This window comes from Humulus lupulus, chromosome 2 (assembly GCF_963169125.1).
Source record: "Humulus lupulus chromosome 2, drHumLupu1.1, whole genome shotgun sequence".
Classification (NCBI taxonomy): Eukaryota; Viridiplantae; Streptophyta; class Magnoliopsida; order Rosales; family Cannabaceae; genus Humulus; species Humulus lupulus.
Genome location: NC_084794.1, coordinates 117,989,501 through 118,004,899, shown reverse-complemented (window position 1 = coordinate 118,004,899; position 15,399 = coordinate 117,989,501). Strand labels below are relative to the sequence as shown.

The 15,399-nt window shown below is 41.7% G+C and overlaps 1 protein-coding gene across 1 annotated transcript; it reads right to left on the bottom strand.

The window, feature by feature from the left end:
• Nucleotides 1-2,173: 2,173 nt before the first annotated feature.
• Nucleotides 2,174-4,182, bottom strand: LOC133818410 (fasciclin-like arabinogalactan protein 7). The gene is made up of 2 exons (XM_062251266.1): nucleotides 4,034-4,182; nucleotides 2,174-3,275 (listed from the first exon to the last, which is right to left on the bottom strand). Exon 2 carries the CDS (start codon nucleotides 3,214-3,216, stop codon nucleotides 2,437-2,439), a length of 780 nt encoding a protein of 259 aa, XP_062107250.1. The 5' UTR covers nucleotides 3,217-3,275; nucleotides 4,034-4,182; the 3' UTR covers nucleotides 2,174-2,436.
• Nucleotides 4,183-15,399: the final 11,217 nt, after the last annotated feature.

Below are 15,399 nucleotides of genomic sequence, written 5' to 3'. Positions count from 1 at the left end.
TACCCCCTCTATCAAATAGCACAAACCCAGCTTAAATGCATCTTCTGGGTTTGTGGAGGCCTTCAATGCATCTTCCAACTAACCAAAACTAACCTTCGAATCACCATTAAAATATTCCTAGATGATCCGATCACTTGAAAGATGCTCTTTCAATTCATCTGGGGACGGTGATTTCCCAAAATTTAGCCCGGTAACTAGAGCAAACTCTGGAATACCAAATCTACATAGAGTGTTGCCCAGGTAGAACTGACCCTCTTCACGCTTCTTACTTTCTACCTTACGCAACATTAGCTGGTGCAGCAGAACCCCAGAAAAACTAAACGGTTTTGCCTTAAAGAACTGTCCCAACGGGCATGCCTGTGCCCTTTCAATAAGACCATGCCTCTTAAACTGCTCTATAAGGGTATCCAAGTAGGCACTACCCCTATAAGTGACACGGCCAGGAAAGTGTTTCTCCAACGGCACAATAAGTTCAGGCATCTGGAAAAGAAAACAAAAAAAATGTTAAAAATGTAAAACAATCTGGTAAGGCAGTTACTATCGAGGCAGAAACAATCGAGTTCTATCGAGTCTTATCGATGCCTATCGAGGTGGGTTCCAAAATCACAAAGAATAATATCATCGGGTTACTATCGAGTCTTATCGAGGCCTATCGAGGTAAGGCAAAAAAACCAAAGTCTAGTCATATCGAGGCCTATCGATTCCTATCGAGGTGGGTCCTAAAAATCTCAAAGCCGTGTATCATCGAGTCTTATCGAGTCCTATCGATTCATATCGAGGTATGTTCTAAAATTCCCAAAGCCTTGTATCATCGAGTCCTATCGAAGCCTATCGATTCCTATCGAGGTGGGTCCTAAAAATCCCAAAGTCGTGTCTCATCGAGTCTTATCGAGTCCTATCGATTCATATCGAGGTATGTTCTAAAATTCCCAAAGCCTTGTATCATCGAGTCCTATCGAAGCCTATCGATTCCTATCGAGGTGGGTCCTAAAAATCCCAAAGTCGTGTCTCATCGAGTCCTATTGATTCATATCGAGGTAGGTTCTAAAATTTCCAAAGCCTTGTATCATCGAGTCCCATCGATTCCTATCGATTCCTATCGAGACCTATCGAGGCACAGTCTAATCCATTCCTCATCCTATACTATCAAGTCCTATCGATTTCTATCGAGTTTCATGAAAATATCGAAAAAAAACCCAAATTTCTTCATTGCCAGCCCCAATCTATCCTATGAACAAAAATCAACAAAAAAAACCAGGCACATACACATATTGCAGATTAAAAACGAAATCCATCACCTTCGCTTTCTTTGAGGTTGTTTCCTAAAAATTTGGTCGGCTTGCTCGACGTTTTCTCCTTCCCCTTCTCCGATCGTCACCCTTTGGGAGCCCTTGTTCGTAGTCGTGGAAGACAATGAAGGTTGGGTTCTACGGATTCAATCAAGGCCTATCAATTTCAAAGTTTGCTTGGTTCGGGTATTTTGGGAGAGAATACGGAGAGTTTGAGAAAATTATGCCAGGGATATTTTTGGTAGTAACGACATTAGTAACACCAAAACGAGAGGCTTATAAGGATTGGATATTTTTCAAACGGAGTGTCACTTATTGCATTAAAACTCAAATTTCCCATCGGGAGTCCCTGAACAAAGATTTGTTCAATGATTACAAGGCAGTGTTCCCGCCTTAAATGGTGAGATACCTGGGAAGAGTCCCTTCCCTGTTTTCCTTACTGTTTTTCAGTCTGTGGTCTCTAGTAGTCATTTTTCTGTTGATGTTTTATATATTCCCTATAGGTCTTTTGCCTCTGTTTCCAGTCTCTTGGCTAAGACTTTTTGTATTTTTCCGAACTTCGTTTTATCAATGAATGCCCCGTGTTTATGGGGCCGATTCCAGCAAAAAAAGAAAAAAACAACACTCTATATTTAATTTATATAAAATTATTTAATTATATTTTTACTTTTATCTTCTCTCTTTTTCTCCTGTTGTACTTTTTATAGCTCATTATTTTTATTTCCTTAACCAAAGATGGACAGTGTTAGTGTCAACAGTCAACACCGCAACGCTTGAAAGTTTTAGTGAGCTCTAGCGCGATATGGCATAACATCAATATCAATAAGTAAATTTGCACAAGGGATGGAATATAGAACAAAAAGATTGAAAACTGAACATTCGTAAATGGTAAATGGTAAAACAACATGGCATTTAAGCTGAGAAGAGTACAATCATTTTCTATATGATAATATATCAAACAAAATGCATCTCCCATATCAGAAGATCTCACATATTCTCATACATAAAATTCAATATCAATAGTAGATATGTTCAGAAAAAAATGGGGTTTCGAATGAAAAAAGGAGCAACTGATGCAAATCCAAATATACCCTTTTAACATAATAAGTTATAAAAAAAAAACAGCTCAACATTGAATCCAATTCCTTCACAAGAACATGGCCAGCCCACCTGAAACAGCCAAAACCATTTGGCTCAAAAATCCCAAGCTGGTGACCCTGTGAGAAGCAGACTTCCCTTGTGAAGTAGAAGATGTTGGGGACTTGGCTGCAGTTCCCTCATCTCCTGGGCCATCTGCAACAGGAGCAATATCTGGGGATGGGGCTGGAGCTGGGGTTGGAGGGATATCAGTTCCAAAAATGGCCTCAGGGAGGAGAACTCTATCAACCTGGTAAAGGGCAACAGGGTCAGTTGAATGAACACTGCTGCTGACCTTTGTGTTGGTCCAACCTGAACCGATGTGGACTGTCCCTGAAACATCAGTGAAGTTCAAAGTGTATGGCCCACCAGCCATGGTGTTGATTGGGCTGCTTTCACTAAGATTGGTGAACTCAGCTAAGCTGTAGTAATGTGGCAAAGCGTGGAATAGCAAGAGTGACTTGAGCTGATCATTGGTGATGTTTTTCAAAGAGGGCTTCTTAAGAGATGAGAAAGCAGTGTCTTTTGGGACAAAGATGGTTACACCTTCTTCAGTGTTGTTGGCTTGGTTTTGCAAGGTTTCAATCACTTTGGTGGATACAAGGTAGTGAAGGAAGGTGTGGAATGGACCGGCAACAGTAAGTAATTCGGTGAGATTTACATAATCAGGAGCTGGAGCTGGTGCCGGAGTTGGGCTTAGGGAAGGAGGTGAAGCAGTTTTTTGAGCCATAGCTGATGAACACAGAAGCAGCAACATACTGCTGGCAATGAAAACAAACTTGGATGCCATTTTGGACAAAGTTTTGTTGAGAAATGCTTCTTGTGAAAGAGACCAGACTCTCCAAAATCCTACAGAAGAACAATTTATTATTGCAATTCAGATCTCAATATTATTAAAAGAAGGGAATTAGTGTTAAGCTCCGTTCAAATCATAATGTGGGATAATAATCTTTCTAAGTTAGCCCAAAATGGACCCTTTTCTTAAGTAGAGTCATTTTTCAATGTAACACAACACAGTGAGACCTACTACTGATTTAAAGAACTAGATCTTGGTCAACTATACAGACCCATTTTCTAATGAGATAAAATCGTTAAGTGTGGTACGAAGATCTAGTGGAATATATTAGACTAAGAACAGATGCAATGGTACACTGCGCATGTAAGTCTCTCATGTCTTAAACTATAATACAGTATATTTTAAACTGTTCAATGAGAGACCCAACTCGCTAATTCCCATGAAGGTCAAAATTTAAAGAGAAAAGGGGCCAAATCAAAATGGCATTTAAACTAAAACTTTGAAATCATTTTCAAGATCCTTACTTTGCAGCTCACTAACATCTAGTAAAACCCATGTCACCAAATCAATCTAAGTACAACAACGAATTCCCACATTCACACAATGTACATCAATAACGGCAAAGAAGCAGATCTAGATCAGATCTTACTAAACTAAAAGCACATTGTGAAATAAAACATAAGAAAGCAAGAAAGCATTAAGAATTCTCAAAATGGAAGCTAAAAGAAAAAAGAAAAAAAAATGTAGCAACAGAAATCTGAGAAAAGGAGGTACAATGAGCAGAGAAGAGCAGAGTGTTAAGGAAACCCACCTCAGACTCAGACAAGAGGAGGTCAGAGAGAAATGGCAGTGGAGAAATGAGAAGGTGATGCAAAAAAGGTGGAAGTGGGGTGAGGTTATATAAAAGATGGACTTATTAGTAAGATAAAAACAAAATAAAACAACTAGTAGGTGGCCTTAGTAAAAACAATTTGTGTGTGGTAAAAGACATATAAAGTCTTGAGTTGGTGTAGGTGGTTTCTTACTTGGACAAAAAATAAAGCAATAATTAATTGGAATGAGTTTCTAAAAGAAAAGAGACCATTTGAAAAAAAATTAGGAGTAGGGTGGGCTTTCTAAATCACCTTCAACTTATTAGTTTAATAAACCTTTTTAGACACCAATCTTGCACTCCACCCTACCAACGGCAATATCTCCCTTTTATATTCAAATTCTCATCTCATGAGAAGTTCTCACAAATTTTAATTTTCTGGATGAAACTCATGGAAGTGCTTTGAGTTTAGGGTAGGAAAAAGATTAGATGAGTCAGTCACTTTAAACTTTAAAGGCAATACAATACTCCACTACCTTAATAAAATAAGAGAATCATATTCCTTATCAGGCTGTCATTTAGACAGTTTTGGTATGAGATTTGAGCTTATCGGAGTAGAGTTAGAGGAAATTTAGATTAAGGGAATATGAAATTCAAGTGTTCAAATGAGTTAAGATTACACTCAAATCAAACTAAAAAAATGAGATTCATTTTGAAACACAAACTTCCAAAGCATCAAAAATAAATTTACCAAACACGTGTAGATTTGACAATCTCATTCCTACTAAATCAATTCCCCATACCAAACAACCCTTATAGGCTGGGAAAGAACTCATGTCAACACGTGGCAATTACCATTATAAGAGATGACTGATAGGTTAAACTTCTTTTTATTTTTTGTTTAATCTTATATGTTTGCTTTTGTTGTCCGTAACAAGCCAAATATCTATGTGTACGAGTCTCTTGGTTGAGAAAGAAGGGTTCATTATTTCAAAAGTTTATGTTATCTTTTCTATGATTTCAAGTTATAAATGTTATTTACATAGCCTCAGCAGACAACATATTATTAAAAGGACAACTGTTTTTCTTTTCTCCCTATTTTTTTTCTCAGATTTTTTTTATGTTGCAAATATTCTCTTCAAGAATTTTAATGGTTAAATTTAATTTATTTTAATTGTTTTTTGTCTAAAGAATACACAAAACTATGATGCAGCACGAATTAATGTAAGAGTGAAAAAAAATGAAATGGAAAAAGTTTTTTTTTTTTTTTTTTTAAAAATCCTTAAGAAAAATACGAGGAAGGATTTGGTTGATATTAATTATACTTGGATATACATATTTGCGAATATCTCTTTTTATCTCTCACTAGAAAGTACTATATCATTCATTAAAAAAAACTAAAAAATTTGGAAATTCTAATTAGTTTATTAAATAAGACTAGTAAGATCATTTAAAAAATGATGAATTTTGAACATAATTATTATGTGAAATTTAAATTAGTTATATGTAATAATCTTTTAGGTCCATGTTGAAGATATAAGCTAAATATACTCATTCAATTCAATTGGATTGGTGGTTTTTTCTATTTATTATCCTGGATCAAATCTTTAAATGCTCATTCAATCTTGTATTGAATTAGATGGAGGATGAGTTACATATTGGATGTAAAAAGATGAACACTCCTAAGCAAAATGACCATTATTTGTCCAAGTTAAGATTATGTTTAGTAAGAAAGAAAGACAATTAGGATGATGAAGAAACTAATAGGAATGAGTAAGGTTTTTTTTTTTTTCAGCTGTAGTCCTTACTTTTTATACTCTGTAATACTTAGGCCGCGAAAATTGATTTTGTATCAGTTAGGTCTTCCATCTGTTTTAAATTGTATCATTTAGATCCCTAACTGCTATTTTTATTTATTTTTCTTTCAAAATACATACATAAAATATAAAAAAATGTTGAATCAATCTTTAAAAAAATTGCACCACTTAATTTATGACAATACCAGATATGACATTGAAAAAAATATATTTTCATGACATTTTAAAAATATTTAATAGTTTTGGAAATTTATTAATTTTTCAATAAAAAAATTCTTACCTATATTTTTTTTAATATTAATAACTGAACTATTACGAGATTATCAATATTTATCATGTACATATTTATTTCTATTTGGTAAATTATTTTATAATGCAACTTATAACTAATCATATATATGTGCACATAAATAACTTTATGTACACTATTAAGTTTTTTTTTTTTTTAAATGTATGAAATAAACAAGCATAAACATAATAGAAATTGATAATATCAAGACAATCAAGATAATATAGTTATTAATATTAATTATAAAACAACAATGTAATTAAGAATTTTTTTTTTAATAAAACATTATTTTAATTTATAAAAATACTAAATATTTTAAAAAATGTCATGAAAATAATTTTTTCTTGTCATGTTTGTTATTGTCATAAATTAAATGTCCAAATATTTTAAGAATGATTAATCATTTATTTTGTTTTTATGTATTTTAAAAGAAAAAAGAAATAAAAATAAAATTTAGGAACCTAAATGATTATGTTTAAAAAAGTTAGGGACTTAACTGGTACAAAATTAACTTTTGAGACTTAAGTGTAACAATGTGTAAATAACATGGATTGTAGCTCAAAAAAACCCCAATGAGTAATATATGAGAGATATAATAATTTTATTTTCTTCCAAAAAATAAAAATTATATTTTAAGTTGATTAATATTGAAATGGGAGTAGAATGCGAATAAATTGCTCTATTTATACTATTTTATATTCTTTTATGACTAATACTATTTTTGAATCTTAATTAAAAAAATATAAAAATAATTAAATGGCCTAAATAGAACAAAATAAACCTAGTCATAAATACAGTCAAACTATATTTTCACTATACCTAAATAATTATGTTATAATTAACAAATTATATCAAAAGTAGATTATTTTGCAAAGTTACATAAAGACAAGGATAAATAGCAATTTTTCCCACTATAGCCTTTGTAGATTTTTGCCCTCTAAACTCTATTTTTTTAGCAAAAGTGCCCCTGAATTATAGAAATCATTGCAACATATGTCTCTTTTGTTGCATTATGTTTATTTTTTAAGCAGTTTGCTAAGTAGCTACATGACATATATATAATTACAGTATGACAGTCTATTTAACTAACTGAAGTTGGTCGAAATTGAATTTATTGACGCTAAATATACAAAAATTAGTTCTAAAAATGCAATCAAGTTTATTTTCAATATCATCAAAATATCCTTATTTTAATTACATAAAATATTTAATATATTAAAAAAATCAAATTTTGATAATATTTTTTCTAAAAATTAAGATCAAAGTTTGAAAATAAAAATATAATAATTTTAATTAATTAAAAACCTAAAATTTTAAGACACTAATAATTTTCTTTATTCTTAAGGTTTTCAATTAATGAAATAGTAATAATTATTTTTTTAATTTTAGGTTTTTAATTGATTAAATTTTATAAGTATAATGTGTTCTTAAATTTTATTTTATTTTTAAAATAGTAATGACATTTGTTTTTTTAATATTAGATATTTTATGTAATTAAAATAGGGATTTTTGGTAATATTGGTTTTTTTAAGTAAGGTTATGTTCAAGGGTAATTTTTTTTTTTACAATTTTATTAAATTTTGGATAATATTTTGGTTTTTATAGTACAATGTAAATAAGAGAAAATAATAAAATGATATAATTTCTGTTTTTTTTTTTTTTATTTCTCTCATATTTCATTATAGATCAAGACATTCATTCTTCTCTCTTCCCTCCCTCTCACTTTTTCTTTTGCCAAAATAATTCATTCCACTCCTCTTATTTCAAAACTTTACACTCCAACATTCTAAAAATTATTCATGCCTACAAAGATGAAGTGAATAGCAATGATGACAATAATGAGGACCACATAAAAGTATTATATATATGGCTTAATGCTTTTAAGGAAATATTTTAATATAGTGGAGGCTTGATTGGCTAAGAACTTAAGATCAACTTCTTCTTTTTCCTAATAATAATCGTCAACGGAGGATATACCAATCACACCTTGTTCTTTTAGTGTTATATATATATATTGAAAATGTATAAATATAAGATATATATGTTTAAACATGTTGCAAAGGGATATGTTATCCAGATTTCCGGATAGCGTTTAGATTGATGTCCTCGGGGAAGCAGAATTATCGATGTCTTTCACGGTAGGTGACCAGAGCTCGCGGATGGGCGGAGAGGCTTCGCCTCTCCTGTTTAATGTCCGGATTACTCTTCCAAGCAAACACAACACGGAAACACGTTAACTCTCCCGGACTCCCGAAGAGGTGTCCCTCGGGGAAGCCCCTTCCAGGAGAAGCTCTTCGAGTGGTCTCCGCGGAAGCAGTTCCGTGCCTCGCACGGAACAAAGCCAAACGGTCGAGCCCTGGAGGAGGAATATTTGGAATGATATCCGCCTGACACAGGATCCCGCCTGACACGCGCGTCAGGTCAAAGCCGCACACATCCCAGCACGCCTAAGGGTACCTTTTCGCCTACTGTTCCGCTGACAACTTGGAAAAGACGGCTGACTTTGTGTGTTCCCCATACTTTCACGTAAATATGCCCACATAGAGTCTTGTAGCCATGCTACTACAGTAATTGTATTCCCTATTTATGGCTGGTGTAATTAAGACTCATGTACGTAGAGAAAAACCCTAATTTGAAACCCTAGCTATAAAGACCCCTTCCTTTTACAAGAAGAGGGACGAACAGATCACATAGCAAAAACTCTACCAAAATCTCTAGCTTCATCTTCTTCAAGAGAACCCGAGAGAAACATTGTGAGTGTGTGAAGTTCTTGTGCACCAGCCATCTTACTGTAACCTTTTCCAAGTATAATAACATCGACTCGTGGACTAGGGCTTGTTAACGACTGAATCACGTAAAAACACTGTTTGTTTAGTTACATTTCAGTATCTCTACAGTTCTTATCTTTTTATTATTCTGTTAGTTATTCGTTTCCGAAAAACTCGGTAAACATTCTGGTGCTTTCATTGAGAGCTGTAGGAAGTTGTTAGTCAGCTCTTTTTCTGTGTACGTCTTTTGTACTCACTTCGTGCTAAAGAGATGGTGACTACGAGAAAATACGCTGTTGACAAAAATGCTACGGTCAACCCCGATACCGTGATGGAAGATGTGGTTCAAAGCGAACCCTTGGACTACCAAGGTGAAGACCCGACATCCCGCCAGGATCGGGTCAGTACCGAAGACACAACATACTTGGAAGACGAAGAAGAGTATGTCCAAGACGGTTATTACAAGGACGGCTGCTACTATGAGAAAGACCCAGAACTGGTCCAAGTAGCCGAAGAACTGGAGGTCACCAAAGCCAAGCTTGCTGAGCAGGAGCGCCTCTCCGAAAAAATGCAGCGCATGATGGAGCGCCTCCAAAGAAAGTTTGGAGACCTAGGCGACTCGGACGAGGACGCCTCTGTTTTAGGTGGTGCTGGTGCCGCTGTGCCGGATCCAGCCGCTGCTGGACCATCCAAAGCCGCCCCTAACAGGGGCAAAGAAAAAGTTGGAGAGCCTGTGCGCGCTGACGCCCCTGCACCTCCTAAAGGCGTGAATCACAAGGCCGACTGCCCCCCCCCCCCCCCCCCCCCCCGCGCGCAGAAGGTCTCTGGCGCTCCTAAGCCCAGACGTCCTTCAGCCCCAAGGGGGCACTCCGTGCCTAAAGGGCCCGGTGCTAAGGCACCCAGGCCTAGGGGAAGGAACAACCGCCCCAGTGATTCCGTCAATCAGGACGGTCGGGCTGCGAACTCGCACTCCGAAGATAGCTGGTCCACGGTGGACCTAAGAAGAAAGTTGGAGGCCAAGTATGAAAAGGCCAAAGGAGAAAAGGCCCGGCCTCGCGGAGATGACCTCCGAAATCATATTAATGACAAGTTCCGGGGACGTGACCTCCCGGAGAGTGATACGAAGAGGCTCGAGGAACAGATTGCTGCCTTGACCAAGCTGGTCCGGAAGCAAAGTGGGGCCTTGTCAGACTCTGAGGAGGAAGACCCGGAACCATGCATTCGGAGGATCGCGGAAACTTCCCTCCCGGATAACTTCAAAATGCCCCACATAGAATTATATGATGGGAGAACAGACCCGCGTACCCACCTAGCCAAATACAACAAAATGATGCAAGTGGCGCGTGTCAGTGAGGACGCCAAATGCATGTGCTTCTCACTCACCCTTACCAAGTCCGCGGAGGACTGGTGGAAAAGATTAGCTCCCGGATCAATCCACAGTTGGAAGGAGCTACAGTCCGCATTCAGGAGGCAGTTTATTGCTGCCCGCGACCACGACATGGAGGTTGGTTCCTTAACCAACATCAAGAAGCTACCCAATGAGAACCTCAAAGCTTTCATTCAGAGAATGATGGAAGCTGCTGCAAAGACCAAGGTCAGCGATGACATGAAGCTGATCGCCCTCCAATCGGGCCTTACTGTCGGTTCCCTGCTATGGGGGGAAATGCAGAGGAGACGGGCAGAAACGCTGTCCGAATTCATGTCAAAGGCTCAGGGAATCATCAACCTTGAGGATGCCTACCAGCAGGCCTTTGGAGTTCCCCCAGCTCCAACGCCTTCCGTGACTGCGCCGAGCTTTGCTTCGCAAGCTCCCGCACCAGCCCTCACGCTTCCAGGAGCCCGATTCACTCCAAGTGTGTACGGGCCTTCCGCGTCTGCTCAGACGCCGAGTCAAACCCATTTCTCTGGGTACGGAGTTGTACAAACCGGATGTAGTATCGCTCATGGCATGCCGCAGCCGCAAGCGGAAGCCCCAGAATGAAATTTGAGTCAATCGCGGGGCAAACGAAGCGGAAGAAACTCCAACCGGGGAGACCAATCAAAGAAGCCCCGGAAGGACTATGAGCCCAAGTTCACGGAATATACCAGTTTGATAGACTCGCGAGAGAATGTCTATCGAGCGACCTGTAATATGGTCAACTACAGGAAGCCCCCGAAAGTGTCTCACGGAGGAAGACGTCCGCGGGACTCCAATAAAAGGTGTGAGTTCCACGGAGACGTGGGGCACACCACGAACGAGTGCCTTCAGCTGAAGGATGAGATCGAGTCCCTGGAAAGAGCGGGACACCTCGGTCAGTGGGTGAGGATACCCATTATCTATCCCGGACAGGGGGTAGTTCACGGAGCTGCATATTCCCCGGGACCGAGGGGGACCGCTAGCGCTCCTGGAGCCGGTCACCCCCAAGCTCCCGGGACTCAGTACCCAGCACTTCCTGCTCCACCCGCTCCGGCGCCCATTGCCTTGTTGGCTCCAGGACCGGGCAACCCATATCCGCCCGGCCTTGCTCCGCCACCCATTGACGGACACGTAGCCACCATTTCCGGAGGACCGCACCTTGCCGGAAGCACTCGCAACTCCCAGAAGAGGTACTTGAGGGAGTTAGAACACACCGAGGAAATGTGCGCCTTGGTTCGATCACCTGCTCAACGTCCCCGAATGATGGATCTTCCCATCACCTTCACAGAGGACGATGCTCGACATGTGCACTTCCCCCACAACGATCCCCTCGTGGTGGAAGCCCAGATTGCCAATAAGAAGGTCTCACGGATCTTGGTCGATAACGGAAGCTCCGTAAATATCCTCTTCAAAGCGGCCTTCCACGCGATCGGATTGACCGAGACAGACCTGGCCCCCTGCCCCATCCAGCTCCAAGGGTTTAATGGGGACGCACTCATGCCATTAGGAAAAATTCAACTTCCAGTCACCCTCAGAGGAGAAAGCGACGCTTGTGCCTTCAAGCATAGCACATTCGTGGTGGTCGACTGCCCCACGGCGTATAATGCCATCTTAGGCCGACCGGTCCTAATCGATTGTGGGGCCATAACCTCGATACGCCATCTATGTTTGAAGTTTCCCTACGACGATGGGCGTATTGGCACCCTCCGAGGAGACCAAAGAAGTGCACGGAGCTGTTACAACATCTCCGTCCGATCCGTCTACACGGTCCAAGAGACGTCCGCTGCCATTCCTTTGGCGGAAGAATTACCAGAAACTGGGGGTGCTCAGGAGGCATACTTTGACGAACTCGACCCAAGAGTGGGAATCGAGAAAGCAATAGAGCCGATGGAGGAAGTCGAAGAGGTGATCCTCAACCCGGGAGAACCCACCAAAGTCATTCAGGTGGGGAAAAACCTGCCGTCGGCCATTCGAGACAAGATCGTGGCCACTGTGAAGGATAATCAGGATATCCTGGCATGGTGCCACGCGGATATGACGGGGATTAATCCCAATGTTGCGTGCCACACACTCAACATAGACCCATCTGCCACTCCAATTCGCCAAAAGAGGAGGCCGTTGGACCCAGTGAGAGCCGAAGCCGTCAAAGCTGAAGTGGACAAATTGATGTCCATAGGCTTTCTCCGGGAGTCGCACTATCCCGTGTGGTTGGCCAACCCAGTCCTGGTCCCGAAGCCCGATGGGTCCTAGAGAATGTGCATTGACTTCACGGACCTAAACAAGGCCTGCCCGAAAGATTGTTTCCCTCTTCCGCGAATCGATCAGATGGTAGACGCTACTTCAGGGTACGAACTCTTATCCTTCATGGATGCGTACTCCGGATACAACCAGATCAAGATGCATGTCGCAGACCAGGAACACACCAGCTTCCTCACGGACAAGGGTGTCTACTGTTACGTGGTCATGCCTTTCGGTTTGAAGAATGCTGGGGCGACGTACCAGCGTCTAGTAAACAAAATGTTCAAGGACCAACTGGGGAGGAACATGGAGGTGTACGTGGACGACATGTTGGTAAAGTCCAAGACCTCCGGGGACCACAGTAACGACCTTGAGGAAGCTTTCGCCGTGATCCGAAAGTACGGGATGAAGCTAAATCCAAAGAAATGTACTTTTGGGATCTCGTCTAGAAAGTTCCTCGGTTTCATTGTCAGCTCCCGCGGAGTGGAGGCCAACCCTGAGAAAATAAAGGCGTTCATAGATATGCCTTCCCCCCGGAAACATAAGGATGTCCAGAGCGTTACCGGAAGGATAGCTGCTCTCAGCCGCTTTGTATCCAAGGCCACTGACAAATGTATCCCCTTCTTCAATGTGTTGCGAGGAAACAAGAAGTTCGAGTGGACCCCCGAATGCGAAGCAGCCTTCCAACACCTCAAAGAACATTTAACCCAAGCTCCCATTCTGTCCAAACCTGTCGAAGGAGAGGCGTTGTTCTTATACCTAGCTGTGACTGAGCACGCAGTAAGTGCCGCTCTCGTCCGGGAAGACGGCCGTATCCAGCTCCCTGTGTATTACGTAAGCAAGAGGTTATTGGACGCCGAGTCCAGATATTCAATGATCGAGAAACTCTCCCTCTGCTTGCTGATCACTTCACGGAAGTTGAGGCCATATTTCCAGGCGCACACCATCAAAGTACTCACCAACCACCCTCTCCGACAAGTCCTGCAGAAGCCCGAGTCTTCTGGCAGATTGCTTAAGTGGGCCATGGAACTGAGCCAGTTCGACGTCCACTACCAACCGCGTGTTTCCATAAAAGTTCAAGCTCTCGCGGACTTTATTGTGGAATGCTCGGGAATGAATGACCTCCCAGAAGATCCTGTCCCGGAACTTCCCACCTGGAAGGTCTATGTAGACGGAGCCTCAAATGAAAAAGGAGCTGGAGCGGGGGTCATCCTAATATCTCCCCAAGGGCATCAGCTCCAGAGTGCCATCCGTTTCGCGTTCCCAGCATCCAACAACGAGGCAGAACACGAAGCCATGTTAGCTGGGTTACGACTGGCCAGAGAAGTCGGAGCCCAAAAAATCAAAGTGTACAGCGACTCCCTACTTGTGGTAAACCAAATATCCGGGGAATACCAGACGAAAGGCGAAAGGATGGCTGCCTACGTGTCTCTCTCCCGCGACCTACTGCAGCATTTCAAAGGCTACCAAATCCGCCAGGTCCCCCGGGACCAGAACTCACTCGCGGACACGCTGGCCAAGCTTGCAACGGACCCGGAGATTGAACAGTATGGCTTAGTCCCCATCGGGCACTTAGAAGCCCCCAGTACTGAGACGCGAAGGATAAACGCCATCATCGACCATTCCCACTCCTGGATAGGACCCATCCTCAGATTTCTCACCACCGGAGAACTCCCCAATGAGCTGACGCAAGGAAGCTCCAGTATCAAGCTCCCCGATACGTGGTTATGGATGGAAAGCTTTACCGCAGGGGGTTGTCCATACCCTTCCTTAGGTGTATTGCCGGAACCGAAGTCAGCACCATCATCCATGAGATTCACGGAGGCTTCTGTGGCGATCATACCTCCGGGCTGAGCCTCTCCAAAAAGATCCTTCGACAAGGATACTTCTGGCCCTCCATGAAGAAGGATTGTGTGGATTATGTCAGGAAGTGTGAGCAGTGCCAGAGGTATGCCAAGGTTCCGCGAGCGCCGCCTACGGAAATTACCCTAATGACCAGCCCCTGGCCGTTTGCCGTTTGGGGCATTGACCTAGTAGGTTCCCTCCCCACTGGAAAGGGTGGAGTGAAGTACGCCATAGTCGCGGTAGACTACTTCACCAAATGGGCTGAAGCTGAACCTATGAACACGGTCACATCTAAAAAAGCACTGGATTTCGTCATCAGGAATATAGTGTGTCGTTTTGGGCTTCCACGGAAAATTGTGTCCGACAACGGAAAGCAGTTTGACAGTGAACACTTCACGAACTTCTGTGCTTCGCATGGAATTATCAAAAGCTTTTCCGCAGTCGCCAGACCCCAGGCTAATGGACAAGTGGAAGCTGTAAACAAAATATTAAAGACCACGTTGAAGAAAAAACTCCAAGCCTGCAAGGCTCACTGGCCGGAAGAACTTCCGCGAGTACTTTGGGCCTATCGCACAACAGAGAGAACTTCGACGGGGCACACGCCTTATTCCATGACCTTCGGTTGCGAGGCCGTCATCCCAGTAGAAGCTATGATCCCCTCTCACAGGCAAGACACCTACGATCCTACCCGGAACCATGCCCTCCTCCAGGAGTCCTTGGACATGATCGAGGAGCTCCGGGAGCAGTCGCAGGTCCAACTAAAAATGTACCAAGGCAAGATAGCCCAACACTTTAACATGAGAGTCCAGAGCCGTACATTCGAAGTTGGGGATCTTGTCCTACGGAGAGTATTTCCTGCTACGCAGGATCCGGGAGTAGGAGTCCTCGGACCCAACTGGGAAGGCCCCTACGAAGTCCAAGAAAAAGTGGGCCATGGGACGTATCACTTAAAGAGACTCGACGGATCTAAAGTCCCGCGCGCCTGGAACGCGGAGCACCTTCGCCGTTACTAC